The sequence below is a fragment of the Perna viridis genome, chromosome 2 (genome assembly GCF_037379345.1).
Source record: "Perna viridis isolate PV_CMFRI_1.1 ecotype Kerala chromosome 2, ASM3737934v1, whole genome shotgun sequence".
In the NCBI taxonomy this organism is placed as follows: domain Eukaryota; kingdom Metazoa; phylum Mollusca; class Bivalvia; order Mytilida; family Mytilidae; genus Perna; species Perna viridis.
In genome coordinates this window covers 27,260,740-27,277,603 of record NC_142446.1, presented here as the reverse complement: position 1 = coordinate 27,277,603, position 16,864 = coordinate 27,260,740, and the positions used below count along the sequence as shown (strand labels likewise).

The window sequence follows — 16,864 nt, the reverse complement described above, 5'->3', positions numbered from 1 at the left end:
GAAAAAAAGCTTTATTGCTGCAAATAAAATTAAGATCAATTCTTCAAAGCAATTGAGAATTGGAGGATTTCTTTTTTGGCATCGGAAGATGTTAAGTAAAAACTTTGCGTTATGAAATATAGAGCACTTCTAATCCGAGGAAAGAAATTTTACATACTGTAATGTGTCAAACATGTTCCATTAAAACCCGATTACTGGGACATTATTACATACATTCAAATTTCGAGTGTCTGTTTTGGAAAATCTTACGTACATTTTGGAAATTATTTTCTCAAGCTGAAATTGGTTTTATTTGAGTATATTTACTGTGTAGAAATATTTTAATATACTCTTTTAAAATAGTTTTTAAATGTAATTGCAAATTATTTTTTGCACAGGTTTAAAAACTGTGTCCTCTCCAATATCGAAGTCATTATGTCTACGGAAATGGGTAAAATAGTAAAAGAATGTAGTTTTCCTTTCTACACTGTGTATAACAGTCACCCATCGACAAGTACAAGCTACAAAATCAATTACCATTCTGTGTAAGAATGAGGCAAGGGGTAGCACATAATTTTTCTCAATTTGGTATTTTTTTGCCCCCAAAATATTCTATACAGAAAAAAAAAACAACCTAAAAGCTATTTAAATTTATACTAAAGCATAAACGTTTTTGACTACCTAAATACGGAAAAGGTGCGGGAAATTTTTAATAGTGCGTTTTAATCTCATTTGACATATCAACGTCTTAATAAGGCAAACTTTACAAACACTTTGATGGTTATTGCTGGAGTTTATGAAGTACAAATACTAAATCTTGGCAGGGACTGTAAAATGCAATGAAATCTCCACATTTTTTGTTTGTTTTTGTTTTGTTGTTTTTGTTTTTTTATTTTGTTTTTTTTTCATGTACCACATCTTATACATATTTTGCCCGATTCTTTGACAGAGAAGTACTTAAGTACTAGTCCAAATAAAATTCAGACATTGCCAATGGTTACTAGTAAGTGATTCATGATGTAGAAAAACACACCAAATAAACTATGCTTTTTCAGCCTATATATGCTATATTTTCACATAAATGTAACGATAATTATTTCTGTATTCAGATCTGATCTGCACTTTTGAGAAAATCATGCATTTATTTCCCATTAATATCAACCGAATCAAACAAAATCAAGAACGGTAACTCTTGTAACGCGCCAACAAGAAATGAAATTGAATTCGTTGGGTTTTCGACATGCATGAATCCACTTAAATATGTCAAGTGGTTCTAATCATGGTTAATCGTCATATCAAAAGTCTGTAGCATGTGTGCTATGACAATGTATTTGTAATTTGAAAAATAAGTTTACTTACTCTTAGAGATCGATAGAAAGGGAAGACTAGTGATCAAGCTATACGACAAACGCGATGATTTATCATTTCGTGTCGTCAACTTTTCTTCTGTTAGTGACCTAATCCAATCAGCACTTCATATCACAACTCGTAAACTTTATGCAAGGGCTTGTCGAAACTTGTTACTCTACCGGCACACTTGGTCCACGGGTGTTCCCAGTTTTTATTGGCGCCCGAGCTGCCCATTCGCTTTTGTTTATTTGTATATGGATCAGTAAACCTGGCATACGTTATTTTGGTTCATTTTTTATTTTATTATTTTTGTATGTGAAATGTGTCTATTTTCTTTGTTTAGTCGCCCTTTGTTCAAAGATAAATTCCATATATAAAGTCCCTGTTAAATCAATGTGACTCTCACCTCTGTGAAGAATATTTTTTTTACTTTTAAAATGTCACATTTTACACAAGGAGGCTTTGGGTCGGAGAATTTTGAACCGTCGTTGATTTTCACGTGAAGCGTCACTTATACCCGGATTAAAGATGTTCTATGCGCTTAAATCATATTTATTATGTTAATTAGATGCACATATTTAATTTGATAGAAAACTGACCAATCGTATTGAAGCATACAGGTAACGTAGGTACAGCGGGGAAAAGAAGTGGAAGAAGGAAGGATTCCGTCCTCGAACTTCGAGGAAAACAAATTATGTTCTACAAAGTCAGGTTAAAAAATTGCCAAGAAGATCATCAACTACATATCTTATTCTTCAAAACATAAATTAACCAGGTAAGAACCTTTGTTTGATGGCTTTTAACATGATGTCCATGTTCAGGGTCGGTGACTCTTCGGGTAACCGATCGTGTCTCGAAAAATCGGCTTTTAAGTGAAATACTACCGAGTTGTCCTCTTTTTAACAAAATAATGATTACTTTAAAGATGTTTTGAACTATTTTGATCTGTTGTATGTCATACTATCATCGTCATTGATATTTTACATTTTCTCTTTCTTCGACATCAATAAATAATTCAAAACGAGGCTATGCTATGGCCTGTGCTTGTTTCTCATCGGAAATGTTTTGAGTTGTTCTGTCTGAATGCTGGTGGGTTACTTTAGAGATTTTTATGATTTAAGAGTTGAAGTTGATATAAGTTTTAAGGGCTTTAGTTGTCTTTTTGCAGTAACTAGGTGCTTGACAACAGGAAGTTATTCTAAAAATAGAACACAATTTCTCGAAATGTATTGTAGAATGGGAAAACCATTGTTTATTTCGGTGTTACAAAGAATTGATTACTCTTGGCTGTATTAATACCCTTTTAAAATAAAGTTTATGTAATCAGTGCCATAACTACTTTGTTAGCCCAGTAAATGATTGTTTATCAGTGGCGAGTTCAGAGTGACTCGAAAGGGGAGCGCGAACCTGCAGTCCATATATTTTCTCAAGAAATATTCATCATTAATTTCACTTGTGATTGAACAATATTGTTTTTTTTTTTTTTTTTTTAATATTTTTCAGTTTTGACATGAAAATAATATTTTGTACGACATTTTAACAATTTTCAATTTCTTAATGAGAGAACATGTATCAGCTGTGCCCATAATTATATGATTCAGGGTTGGTTCTAAAATGTGTAACCCGTACCCTTACCCAAATAATGTTTTGCTAAAATATTCATTCTTACATTATGTCAAGAACTGAAAATTGCACGAGATGAAATTTCCTCAAGAAAATGATCTATATTTTTCTGATATTTCTTGTTTGATCAGTTTTCTGAAGTCAACTATTTACTTACTATTTCCCGCTATCCTGTCTGATTTTTACATTTTTCTAAAATCGTTAAGAGGTTAAAACTTCACTTTAAGGCTTTGGATAAAGTTTGAGATTTGATATTTTTTTAAGAAAGAAGTGATTGTGTTTGATTTCCGCACCATACCTAGCATCAATCCCTGTACCAGCAAATCATGGATACCATTTTATCCAGAATGAAAAACAAAGTCTTATTAAAGAGTCTGATATGATTTTAATTTATTGTCAATGAAAATTTTGATAATATTGTAATGTTCTTATGTCAAATACGCATTGAATTAACAAAGAGAACAAAAATACTTGACATTGATTTTTGGGTATTGGAAATTTGGGTTACACATTTTAGACCTTTTGAATACAGAAATTTGAATAAAATCAATTTTTTCGACATACATTTTACAAATCATTAATTCTGGCCTTACCATCATGTCATTTTGCAAATGTGTACCAACTTTCAGCTGGAAATAACAAGTAATAATGAAATAATGTCAAGATAATATTTGGGTACGGGTACATGTATGGGTTACACATTTTAGACCATACCATGATTCAGTGATCCACAGTCATTGAAATTGACCACCAGCCCAACACCCATGGCTGGTAAAAATGCAGGTGGGCTTGCAGAAGATGGCTAACAACCCAATAATTACTATATTAGTTCATTAAATATTTTTAGCTCAGGCCTGTTGTCAGAAATATATATGGTAAAGAGTGGATCCAGCTAGGAAATTGGAAAAGGGTCTCTTTAAGTACAAGTTAAAAATGAACTTGACAAAGCCATTTTATAAATGCAGAACTTATAACAGGGGTTTTTATGATATGATAAAAGAAGACGGTTACTGAGTTAATTTAAGAACAAGGGGCACTGAGTCCTTTATTTTGTTTAGGTTAAGGTGTATTGCCATATCAACTTACTGCATCGATATTAATTTAGTTATTTTTTAATTGTAGATTGTAAATCTTAAACAAATACCTTTAAATAACAACTATGGGAATGAAAAGAAAGTTTGAGGATGCTGAAGAACCAACAGCTCTAGTTCAGCGTCAGTCAATTTTGGACATATCAATGTTCAAACTACATTCTTCTCCAGTGAAAAGAGTAGAGCCACCTCTTCTGAGATCTGTTCTTATTCTAAACACTTTAAAGCATATAGAAGTTGAACTTCAGAAAGATGGCGTTCAATCTAATTTACCGGACAGTAGTTCATTTTCATTTGATGACAACTCCGACATTAATATGGATGCTTTGCCTGATGTTAATGGCAGCAACTTTGAGACCCACCACAGTGATGTAAGTTTACTACATGCCCATAAGGTAGTCAGCAATCCGCTTCCACCAATTGAGAGTTTTGTTGAGCTTTCAAACAGTTCAGTTAGTCAAACATCAATGAAACAAATTACTGAAGATAGCGGAAAGACTGAAAAGAATGAAGGTCAAGGATTTTTATCAAATCATCATTTTCATCCTTTATCACCAGCAAAAGTGGAAGACATGTTAGCAGACATTGATTTTTCTTCAACAGACTTTGATATTTTTTCAACTCTTGCCACAAGTATGAAACTTACACCCCTTAGTGCTGAAGAAGTATTGCATTCATTTCCAGCTCACAGTAATGTCATCACAGAGAGTTATGCATCATTATTTAATTCCCCTGTGAACAGTACATCATGCAAAGGCGAAGTCCTTCCAGAAGAGCTTGAAAATATAATGCAAATCTTAGTTGGTACTTGATGTCATTTCATTTACAAGTATGCCATATCTTCCATATATTAAAGGTGGTGCGGTAGTGGTTGTGATTCACATCCATGCCATTTTGTGCAATTATCATTATTTATTAAAGTTTTGATGAAGGTGTTGAAGATTTTTATATATATACAAAATGTTTGTTAAAAACTGAAGTTGGTTGAGTGTTTTTTTTTTATCTATTTTGTCATGATACTGTTGACACATTAATATTGTGCCTATTTGAACCTTGTTCTTACATGTATTTGTCATTTTTAATTGACATTCCAAACCTATTTATTAAGATTTTGTATGATTGATATTTTTCTACAAGCTTGTTAGAGTACATGTGTGAAGTATTCAATTATGCAATTAGTTTTGTGGATGCCTGCAAGACCAGTTTAAAAATGTCCTGCACATTTTGAACTTAAGAATATAGGCAAGTGACTCTGTTTCAGGAGCATAGACTTCTAGAATGGATTTTTATAATTTGTTGAAAGTTTTGTTTTAATTACATTGTACAAAGTGTTAAAAAAGGGAGGGTTTAATATCTTTTTTTTCAGTTTGTGCTCAAGTTTTATTAGGACTAAATTCCTTGTGATTTTTTTTTTCATTTAGAATGTTCTGAGGTTTTAGGTTCTATGTTTACCTAAAACATACAGTACAACGTAATGTTTTTGTATAAGGTGTAATTTGGTCATGAACATTGCCAGTTATGACCATTTGATCAGGGTGTTTTAATAAAGAGTTTTATGGACTTACTTTATCATGTTTTTGTTGTGATTGGTACTTGTACTATCTTGTTGCATGTTTATCATCATTATTTATTGCGATCATTTTACATGCATATTTATCATGTTTGAGCCAAATCAAGAATATTTTCATTTTGTGAAATCATTTGATATATGCAACTATTTATTTATCATTAACATTTGTACAAGAAGTACTTTTATTTATTTATGAATATGGCATCTATGAAAATCAAAGGAGTAAATGCATGAAATAGTCTCATTGCTGTGGCTTGAAAGTTAACTTTTTAGGGATTAAGTAGTGGGACTTGCCTGGTCAAATCTGTTTTCCGGTGATCATTACCATAATCCATCATTTCTCCATTTTCAGTGTCTTAAATGAATATTATCAACAGTGTCTTGACAGTCCTAACAAGTCATTGTTATAGAATGTAACATTACCGTTACAGGTAACCCTGAAAGAAGTACAATGTTCAATGATCTCACAATGTTAGTTATATCTATTGAAATGCTCAGCTGTGGTTTTGTTGCCCTAGTACCCAAGCTGTCAAAACAGTATACACATATAGTGAGGTGAAGGCATGAGCAGCTTGCATACATACAATGGGGTCTTGATACTTTTTCATCTCATCAAGTTGTCTATATATTACCTTTCCTGTTAAAAAAAAATCATTAACTTAGGAATGGAGAAGCCTTTTTACTCATTGAATCTTGACCTTTTTTATGATGTAGCAAGAAAAAGTTAAGAAGATGAGTTCTTTCAGTGTGTGGTACATTTGTGAAAGATGCAATTTTAATCAGTCTTATCCATTTACTTTTTGTTTGATTTATTACAAAAACAATATTAAGTCTTTAAGGGATACATTGATGTTGATATATTTACAATGTCAATTATAGGATTTTCAGTGCTAAAAAAAAATTGAAGAAATTGTCTGCCTTCTACAGGAAAATTAAATGTTCAACAACAGAAACCAACGTGCTAACATTACGAATATGACTTTCCCTGTGTTGAATTTAATTAAGAAATAGTGATTTTAGAGCCCTGAATGTACAGAATGAAAAACAAAGATGCATGTACAATAACGGTATATAATATGGCTCAAACTTTTTGTGTCAAATATTGCTTCGTATTTTTATGATACAATTTAAATTTTTTTAAGAACTTGTAGTTTTGGAGAAAGGTTGTTATGAGACCAATTTTCTGTCTAATGACTTAACAAACACAAGGAGCTGTCAAAAGCTTGGCCTAAAATGTAGACATTGGAAGGATTTTAAGTCACACAGGACAGGTTTTGAAAAACAATGTGATTGCGTCAACAATTGATTAGGCCTAAATTGAAATTGTGTTTGTTTGTCCTTTCCCTACCTTCCAAGGAAAATACATTTGTAGCATTCCCCTAAAATATTTTCTGACATTTTTATGGATTAAAAGACATCAATTGCCTGTATTGATTGTTCAGGGTTCTAAATTCTTTAAAATATTTCCATAGGCAAGCACCTGCCTACCCATACTTAGGGTGGGGCAAACAAATACTATTTTGATTTGAGCTTTAATTATGTCATGTACAGTCGAACCTTGTTGAGTCGAAGTCGAAGGGACCATGCAAAAATGTTTGAGATATCCGAGGTTCGAGTAATCTGAGGTCGAGGATAAACCGGAAATACTAGTTGTTTGGTCAATGATTGTTTCTGTATTTACTTCATTTTTTGTGCTTGTACATGCCCATTACACTGTACTTTGTAATGTCTTGTGTTTCATATCAGAAGATATTTTTTGTATGTTGTATATCATGTTTGAAATACTGAACAGGACCGAGTGTTTTAGTGAAATTTCCTTCTTATTTTTTCTACACCAAAAACGTCATAGTTCATAACATGCTGCTTTGTTTGATTCACAATCAAAAGTATCTTCAAACCATGTGCTCTACATTATTACGATAAAATTTTAAATTTACTAACGAAACAAATGTAGTCGTTGAAATACCCTTACTATCGCCTGTTTGATGTTTCATTAAATAGACAGATACTATTACAATTCTTCTGAATTTTTTAAAAAGTTTTTATCAAAATATCCCGATATCACTGTTAATGTAAATTCCGACGTGTTATTAATACAATTTGTTTCTTTTAACAGCATGCGCAATTTTAAATTTATTAAATAAACAAATCAAACCATAAAGTGTGTCAACAAATTAATTTTAAAAGCCCCGCTAATCGTTGTTAAAACACACTTCGAGCATGGTTTGTAATGGAGCAATCAGTTTTCCAACTAATTAGTTGACTTTGAGAAATCAGGGTTAATTAACCTCAAAGTCTCTATCAAGGGGACTGATTGATTGCTTCGAGTCATCCGAGGTAAAATTGTATTGGAGTAGGGGGGGTTTTGCTGGGACTTTTTAATCAGTTTGAGTTATCTGAGATTTCGACACATCGAGGTTCGACTGTATATTGGTCAGTGATTAATAATCACGGAAAACCAAGTTGATCCTTTCTTTCTGTTTTGATAAGGTTTCTTTTCATTGATAAAATGTACATGTATTATTATGAAAGTGTTTACTAAATTATTTTCAGCTAAAATCAGAAAAGAAATCTTGATTAAAAGTTAAGACTTAAATGGTTTGTTCTAATCACTTATGATGTGGTGGTCAGTTGGAATAAGATTGCAGTATTAGGCAGCTTTTAGGACGGAAGTAAAGCGTGATAATTGGTGTGTGATATTCATCTACAGCAATATTGTTGTACATATTTGAATTAATTTAAACATGTTATGTTACTTGTACATATGAATTCTATATACCGTTATATATAGTTATCCTGTACTTAAAATGATCTGATTTTATGTATATAGTTTCTTTTCTATGTACCTTCTTTTGTTGAACTAGTCAAGTTTTTAGCTTGTATAGATTTTTAGGTTACCAAACCAAAACCCTAGATTCATGCAGATTATTTTAAGTAATCATTTTGAATGCTCCATTTTGTTTTAATTTTAAATGCCAAAGACACATCATGATATGTTCCATGGAAATTTATACAAGTGTTTAATTATGTGCAGAACTTGTAGGGTCTGTTGGTGTTTTTTTTTGTCTAGTGCCTCTACTCAAAGTTTATGCTTGTATTTCAATGAAGTCATGTATCTTAAGTTAGTATGTTCAGTGGTACGTGTGTGTAGAATATAAACTAAAATGTCTTTATAACATTTTTATTTTATTTAAATGATTATTGATATATGATGACTGGCGTGATGATGGGTCAAATTCACATAATTCCAAGGCACTAAAAATGATTGAGTACTTTATTTTATTCTACATCATATTTAAGAAGTCCAGAGGAAATATATTTATTTAATAGCCTAAGTCCAGTGATAACATGAATGAATTTGATGGGTCTTATTTGAACATAATGCTATGAATATGATTATTCATGTTGTACAAAAACTTTATTTGGAAAAGATTACTATTTGTAAACACATGGGATGAAGTATTTGCTTATTTTTTTTTTTATTTAAGGGATAACTAGGTAAACTTAGAATTAAGAAATATATTACTTGAATTACTGAATTTCCATTAACTACATGTATCATAACTGAAGCTTTGTGTTATTTTACATCAGAATTTAGCCTTGTGAAGAAAAAGTAAATATTTACTACACATATTGTATGTTTCCAATAATTGATCTCGTTATTTATTGTTTAGTGAATGTTTGTTTTTTTATGAAGGATAAAACCTTAGGCACTTTTTAACAGCATGTAAGTAGATTTTATACATTCTGTTACCAAGGAAATATTTTATCTCTTTTCTTTACATTAGAAATAATTTTAATGCAGTTGTACGAGGTATCAACAACAAGCTAGAATGTTTTGCTGAAATAATTGTAAGGTTTCTTAACCTTTTTTAGTTTTAAAAAAAGTTTTGGTGAATAATCTGATTTATTACATAACATAACATATGGACCAAAAAAATTGCTTTATCTGCCTGCCATATGTGAAAATTGTACAGAATGTCTTGACAAAAAAACATGTCTCTTGAACATGATTTTGTTTTTCCATGTCCAAATGTATTATAGGAAAATATTTTTGATGATAAATGAATAGATTATATCTGTTAATAAATATTTTATACCTTACTCCTGACAGTGTATTTGATATGACCACAGAAATAATCTGGTTTCAGGACAACCTGATTTGATAGCTTTAAAAAGTTCAATACATGCAGAAAACCAAAAGGTCAAACACCTTTGACCAAATTTGCACAGGTGATATTTGTCATGGTAACATTTTTGCCAGAAACATTAATCATCTACTTATATTAATTGAATAACAGGATAAAAGTCAAAAAACAAAAGTTGTTTAGAAGTACAATCAACAGATTTTTCCCAAATTTGCACCAATCATAGACCTTTACATACTTGTATTTTTTGGAAATTTACGTTTCAATCAGCTATCGTTTTGTTAACAGCAGACAAAAACCGGGAAAATGGTCAAAATGGCACTTTCATAAGTCCAAAAAGTGTCAACAGGACTTTGGCTATCTTTCTTGGTATTTTGTTGGTTGAAATGTACTATCGACGAAAGAAAGTAAATGATATAAATTGGGCATTTAAATACCTCACTAATTGATGACATATTTGGTGGATTGGGAAACACCTGGGAGGTGTAACATGAACTTTCGAAAATTACGAACTTTCCTGTGATAAAATATGACTAATCTATTATCGAAAGTAAAAATGGCATTTTAATAACAAAAATACAAAACAAAAAAAAAAGATCAGATTCGAATCAAAAACCTTTGCATTTGAGATATTTGCTGAGTTTGGCAATTTAGTTGGGCAATGAGTACTACATAATAATTTTGGTCGTAATAAGCCACATAACGTTTTTACTGTTTCAATGTTTTATATTTTTAGTAAAAAAATTACTTTCACCTAAAAGCACATTACCAACCATCTTGTGCTTATAGAAAATAAATCAGACTACATACAAAAATCATACACTATGATGATTTCAAATGTGCTTCTATGGGAATTCCCAACTCGAGGTGTTCTACTTAGACCAAAAATGTTGAAAATGCATTTTAACGATGTTTGCGTGCAAATTTTTGTACTTTTAATCTATCCAAATGTTCACAAAATTTGCATTTTCGGCACCAATAAGAGTTCTTTATGCCCTTGCGACGAACTGTCGGGTGGGAGCATATTAATTTACCCCTGTCTGTCCGGATTACGCATGATTATTGCTTGTCCGGCTATCTCCTCGTACTGTTTTTAAACTACATCTAAAATATTTCTCAGGATATTTCTACACATGATGAAGGTGTGCAGGGCCAAAGGATTTTGATTTTAGTGAAATATTATGGAAATTGGTGATGGTTACACTTAGTCATTTTACTCAGAAATATATGGATCATGGCTTGTCCGGCTATCTCCTCGTACAGTTTTTGAACTACATCTAAAATATTTAACAGGATATTTCTACACATAATGAAGGTGTACAGGGCCATAAAATTTTGAATTTCGTGAAATATTATGGAAATGGGTGACAGTTACACGGTCATTTTACTCAGAAATCTACAGATCATGGCTGGTCCGGCTATCTCCTCGTACAGTTTATGAACAACATCGAAAATATTTTACAGGATATTTCTACACATGAGGGTGTGCAGGGTCAAAGGATTTTGATTTTCGTGAAATATTACGGAATTGGTGGAAGTTAGACTTACTTATATTCATCAGAAATAGGGCTACATGGCTTGTATGACTATCTCTTTCTGTAGTTTTTGAACTACATCTAAAATATTTTACAGGATATTTCTACACATGAGGGTGTGCAGGGTCAAAGGATTTTGATTTTCGTGAAATATTACGGAAATTGGTGGAAGTTAGACTTACTTATATTCATCAGAAATAGGACTACATGGCTTTTATGAATATCTCTATCTGTAGTTTTTGAACTACATCTAAAATATTTTTGTAATGTGTTTTTACACATAATGATGGTGTGCAAGGTCAAATGATCTTGGTTTTTCGTGAAATATTACAGAAATTGGTGAAAGTTAAGACAGTCATTTTCATTGGAAATAGGGCTATATTGCTTGTATGGCTACCTCCTGATCAAAATATTTTTTGCAGGATGTTTCTACACATAATGATGGTGTGCAAGGTCATAGGATCTTGATTTTCATGAAGTATTACGGAACTGATAGTTACACTTAGAAATTTTTGTCAAAAATATATCCTCTGCAACAAAGTTAGGGATTTGTTATGGGGGTATTGACATTTTTTATGTGTCTGTTAGTCCGTCCATCGGTCCTCTTTTTCTCATTGCAACTAGTCTTGACACTACCAAAAAGAATTTCATGGCACTATGTGGCCAGGATACAAATATGTAGATTTGCATATATTTAGGAATTTCTGATCCCCAAATTTTTCGAGTTACGGTACTGGAACAGTTTGTCATTGCAAGTCTTGGGAGAATTGAGCTGAACCAACAGACCATGAGTATCACAATTTTTGGAAGGATTTCTGAATCTGCAAACCATGTATTCATACAAAAATAAACATGTTCCTAATTTGGCAAATCTAGGGAGCGGGGGCATCATTAGTGTCTTACAGACACATTTGATTTACTAAAATAAAATCACTACTAACAAATAAGGCTCCTGTGATAAACAGGTCTTCTAGTTTAAAGACTCCAATGATAATTCTTGACATATGAACACTTTCTGAAATAGGCCCCACTTATGGTCAGAATCCTTGGGAAAATGGTCCAGGTCCTTTGCACCAAAAACAGAAATTGAAATACTGAACATTTTTTTTCCATTTACATTAATCATCAATCTGCTTTCGTGTTCTAAAAAAATGAAAAAAAAACTAATGAACACCTCAGTAATGACACTGTCAAGGACCATAATTCCAAGACGTGTCTACAGATTTTTCTAAAATTTGCACAAAAAATAGATAGTGAAAAACTTGACATTTTATCAATTTACATTTATCATCAATCTGCTTTCTTTTTCTATATATATGTAATAGGAAAAAACTGATTAAAACCTCAAAAGTGACAATTTCAGGGGTCTCAACTCCTCAAGTTCAACAGATTTTTCTTGAATTGGCACAAAATATAGATATCGAAATTCATGTGTAGCGAACATTTAATCAAACTACATTTATCATCATTCTGCTTTCGTTTTCTAAATAATAGGCAAAAACTGATGTATCAAAAATGACAATTTCAAGGGTCACAATTCTAAGAAGGTCAACAGAGTTTTCTTGAATTTGCACCAAAAATTTAAATTGAAATACATGTACACTGAACATTTTATCAATTTAAATTTATCATCAATCTGCGTTTGTTTTCTAAATAATAGGCAAAAACTGATTTAAACCCCAAAAATGAACATTTCAAGGGCCATAACTCCAAGAAAGGTCAACAGATTTTTCTGAAATCTGCACCAAAGATAGACATTGAAATACTTAGCATTTTATCAATAAGGAATAGCAGTAACGAAACCTATACTGCTACCACATTCTCCAAAGAAGATATAGTCGAAAACCATAAATTTGTGCTATCCTCTTTTGGTCTCTCTACCATCTTTGTACTGGATTCCTCAACTCCACAAGAATTGTATAATACTAACAACACTACTTAGCTGCATCTGCACAACCAAACCTCTTTCAACATTTTGAACTTCTATACTCACAGCTGTCCTACCACGACACTTGTTACTTGTATTAATTCCATGTGGATCCTGAAAAATTCGAAAGATCTTCTGGAATCTCTCATTTCGAGCTTATTATCAGAACTCAATAATACTAAAACGTATGATTTTTCAACTCTTTATACTTCTATTCCCCATACCCAGTTAAAATCCCGACTCAAAAATATTGTACATCGTTGTTACTACAAAAAAAGGCGATAACACTTAGATAAAATATGCTGTTCTTTGTAGAGATTCCTTAAACTTAGTAAAAATGATTCCAAATAATCTTCTAAATATACCGAAGAAAATGTTTTCAAAATGCTGGAATTTTTAATCGACAACATATATGTCCAGTGTGGTGAACGCGTTTTTCAACAAACGGTCGGCATTCCAATGGGAACAAATTGTGCTCCTCTACTTGCTGACCTATTCCTTAACTCTTATCTAAAAGAAGAAACGTTGTTTAGCTAGAACCTTTAATCTCAGTTTCCGCTATAGATATGCCATATTATTGTAAAACAATCAAAGTTTCGGGGATTTGATAAATCGCATCTACCCCAAAGAGAACTTGAGATAAAAGATACTACAGACACGATGAAGTCAGCCTCATATCTTGACCTACACTTAGAGATCGATGGTAAAGGAAAACTATTGACCAAACTACTAGTATACAACAAATACGATGACTTATTCCGTATTGTTAACTTTCCTTTCATATGTGGCAACATCCCTTCAGTACCTGCGTATCGAATTTTCATATCGCAACTTATACGTTATGCCACAGCTTACCGTTACTACGCAGACTTATTATGAGCAACTTGGCGGATGTTTCTAGAAAAGCAGAGGACGCTTACCCTACCGGTGCACCTGGTCCATGCTCCCAGTTTATAGTGGAGTCCGAGTTGCTCATTTACTTTTGCTACTTTGTATGTATTATTTTGGTTATTATATGTTTTAGTTGCGTATGTCTGTTTTCCATGTCGGGTCTTTGTCCTTGGATTACATTCTTTTGATTTTCGCTGGAATCTGGGTTCCCTTGATTACTCTTACCTTAATCACCAATCTGCTTTCGTAGTATAAATAATAGGCAAAAACTGATGAACACCTCAAAAATGACAATTTCAAGGACATAAGTCCAAGAAGGGTCAAACGATTTTTCTATAATTTGCACCAAAAATAGATCATTACGTTAATCCTCAATCTGCTTTTGTTTTCTATGTGATATATAAAAAACTACCAAAAAGATCAAATCAGCAAAATAGGGCGATAACTACAAAATCTGTTAATCAAATTTTCAGGAATTGATTAATTGATTGATTGTTGGTGGTATAACGCCGAAGCAGCAATATTTTAGCTACATTCAGGCGATTAACATGAAAGGGATGATAAAATGAATATGAAATAATGATGATGAAATGAAAAAAAGGGATGGGACACGAGGATAATAGGGTCGATAAATTTTGACTGCCACAAGATAAAAGGGAGGGATGGTTAGGGTAGATAGATCTCCGATATCTTCCATCTGTTATGATTTTTGAGATATAAACAAAAAATATATTTTGATACCCCTATGTTCTAATTTTAGTAACAGTGTCCATGTTTTTTTCCCAACGCAATCGATATATTTTCGCTTTTTACCCTTTGACCTTAAAGACGCTCTTTCATCAAAACACATGTCACCTGATGGTAATTCCGTTTCCCGATTGGCCAAATACTGATAACTTAGTGGGGTTCGAAATACTCTATCGAAATTGCCTGCCATGTGTAATTTCCTGAATCAAATGTAGAAAACTATAAGTAGAAAGAACAAAATTTTATAAGATACTTACTTGTTCTTGGCTAGATACTATAAAAGATACAATTTTGGGAGTAGACATGCCAAGGATGATCGTCACCAAGTTTTATCACATTCTATATATAAATTATTCCATAATATCAGTACAGAAGAGACTCGTCCAGCAATTTCAAATATTGTACACTAAACTGATATTATGGAATAATATCAGTTTAGTGTACAATATTTGATATTATTCCATAATATCAGTTTAGTGTATAATATCAAATATTGTACACTAAACTGATATTATGGAATAATATCAAATATTGTACACTAAACTGATATTATTCCATAATATCAGTTTAGTGTACAATATTTGAAATTGCTGGACGAGTCTCTTCTGTACTGAAAACCTCTATTTGATCATGTCCATTATAGGTTTTCAGTATACTAGGAACATCACTAGAACAATATATTTGTAAGTTGTATCATAAACTATTTATTATTCGCTTGTCCAAACTTACATATACCAATAGTAACTGTGCTACAAAAAGCCCATTTATTTCATGGGCTGGGAGGGCCTACTGCACTATCCCCCCCCAAGAAAATTCATCAACTTCATTATGACTTTTATGTACCTTTATGCCGCCCATTAAACTTCACTAGAATGTTGAAATTTTAACAACATAACAAAACAATTTCTTTAATTATTGCCTCAACGAGGTATAAAAAGTGTCAAAAGTACGAAAATGCTTCAGTTTATTTCTTGGTGACAAATTGATTCGTAAATGATAAGGGATTTTCAAGCAGGATAATTTATATTGGTGTTGTTGAGTTAGTGATGACATTCTTATTGCAAGAATGGAGCCACCCGGGTGTGATTCACACCAAGCTGATTTAAAATGATAAAACAATTTGGAATAGGTAGAATATTATTTTATAATACTTCTAATGTTATGACAATTTACAGTGTAGCCGTAGTTTTTCGTAGAAATTTTTGTTTTCTGAAAACCCACAGTATCATCTCTATGAAATAGTACCTCATGTTCTATTACTACACAAGACAAAAGACAAAAAACAAAAACAAAAACAAAAAACAAGCATTTTTCTGCTTTCTCAATATTTTTGTCTGATGTCCTATCACTAACTGGAGTAAAAGTGTACGAATCTCAACGAACTTGTATTATAATGTTCCATGCTACAAAAGTCACAAAAAGGCTAGGATTAATCTGGGGATTTTGGCTTCCCGACGTGTACTTAAAAATGTGTGATAAAAAAACGCATTGTTTCATACAACCGCAAAAAAATATGGTTGTTTATAATGGTAGCAATGATGTCGTTTATATAATCATTACATATACGTGCAATAACTTCAGTCAAAAGGCACTGGGTGAGTGAGGGAGTAACTTAAAGGTACGTGTGTGCGGTCCCGAAAATTTTTACCCACCCCATTCATATATCCTGACAACGAAAAACTGACATCTATTTATATATATGTAATGCATTTATGCAACACATTCATATATATATATATGCATGGCAATTATCTGTAGCTATATATCACAGCAGGATGCCTGTCACAACGTAATGACATTGTATCTAAGACATCATTTTCATCTCTTTGGCAATTATGGGCAAATTATTTCCATTAATACCCTCATCTTGCTGAACTTGATAATGATAACCTTTACATGGCTCGTGTCTAATGAAGACATTACTTTTAATTATATGACAAGTGAGTTTGTATCATAGTATTCATGATTAACCTAAATACAATTTCTCTTCTTGGGAGAAAGTA

General features: G+C 32.1%; 1 protein-coding gene across 1 annotated transcript; it reads left to right on the top strand.

Moving 5' to 3' along the window:
- The first annotated feature begins 1,947 nt into the window (after positions 1 to 1,947).
- LOC148624287 (cell division cycle-associated protein 4-like) lies at positions 1,948 to 9,717 on the top strand. Its single transcript, XM_088566952.1, has 2 exons — positions 1,948 to 2,104; positions 4,075 to 9,717. The coding sequence occupies exon 2, from the start codon at positions 4,112 to 4,114 to the stop codon at positions 4,853 to 4,855; it is 744 nt and encodes a 247-aa protein (XP_088423078.1). The 5' UTR covers positions 1,948 to 2,104; positions 4,075 to 4,111; the 3' UTR covers positions 4,856 to 9,717.
- Positions 9,718 to 16,864: the final 7,147 nt, after the last annotated feature.

Bases quoted from the DNA above. Each gene is read 5' to 3' on its own strand.
- LOC148624287 (XM_088566952.1), top strand. From the start codon at position 4,112: ATGGGAATGAAAAGAAAGTTTGAGGATGCTGAAGAACCAACAGCTCTA.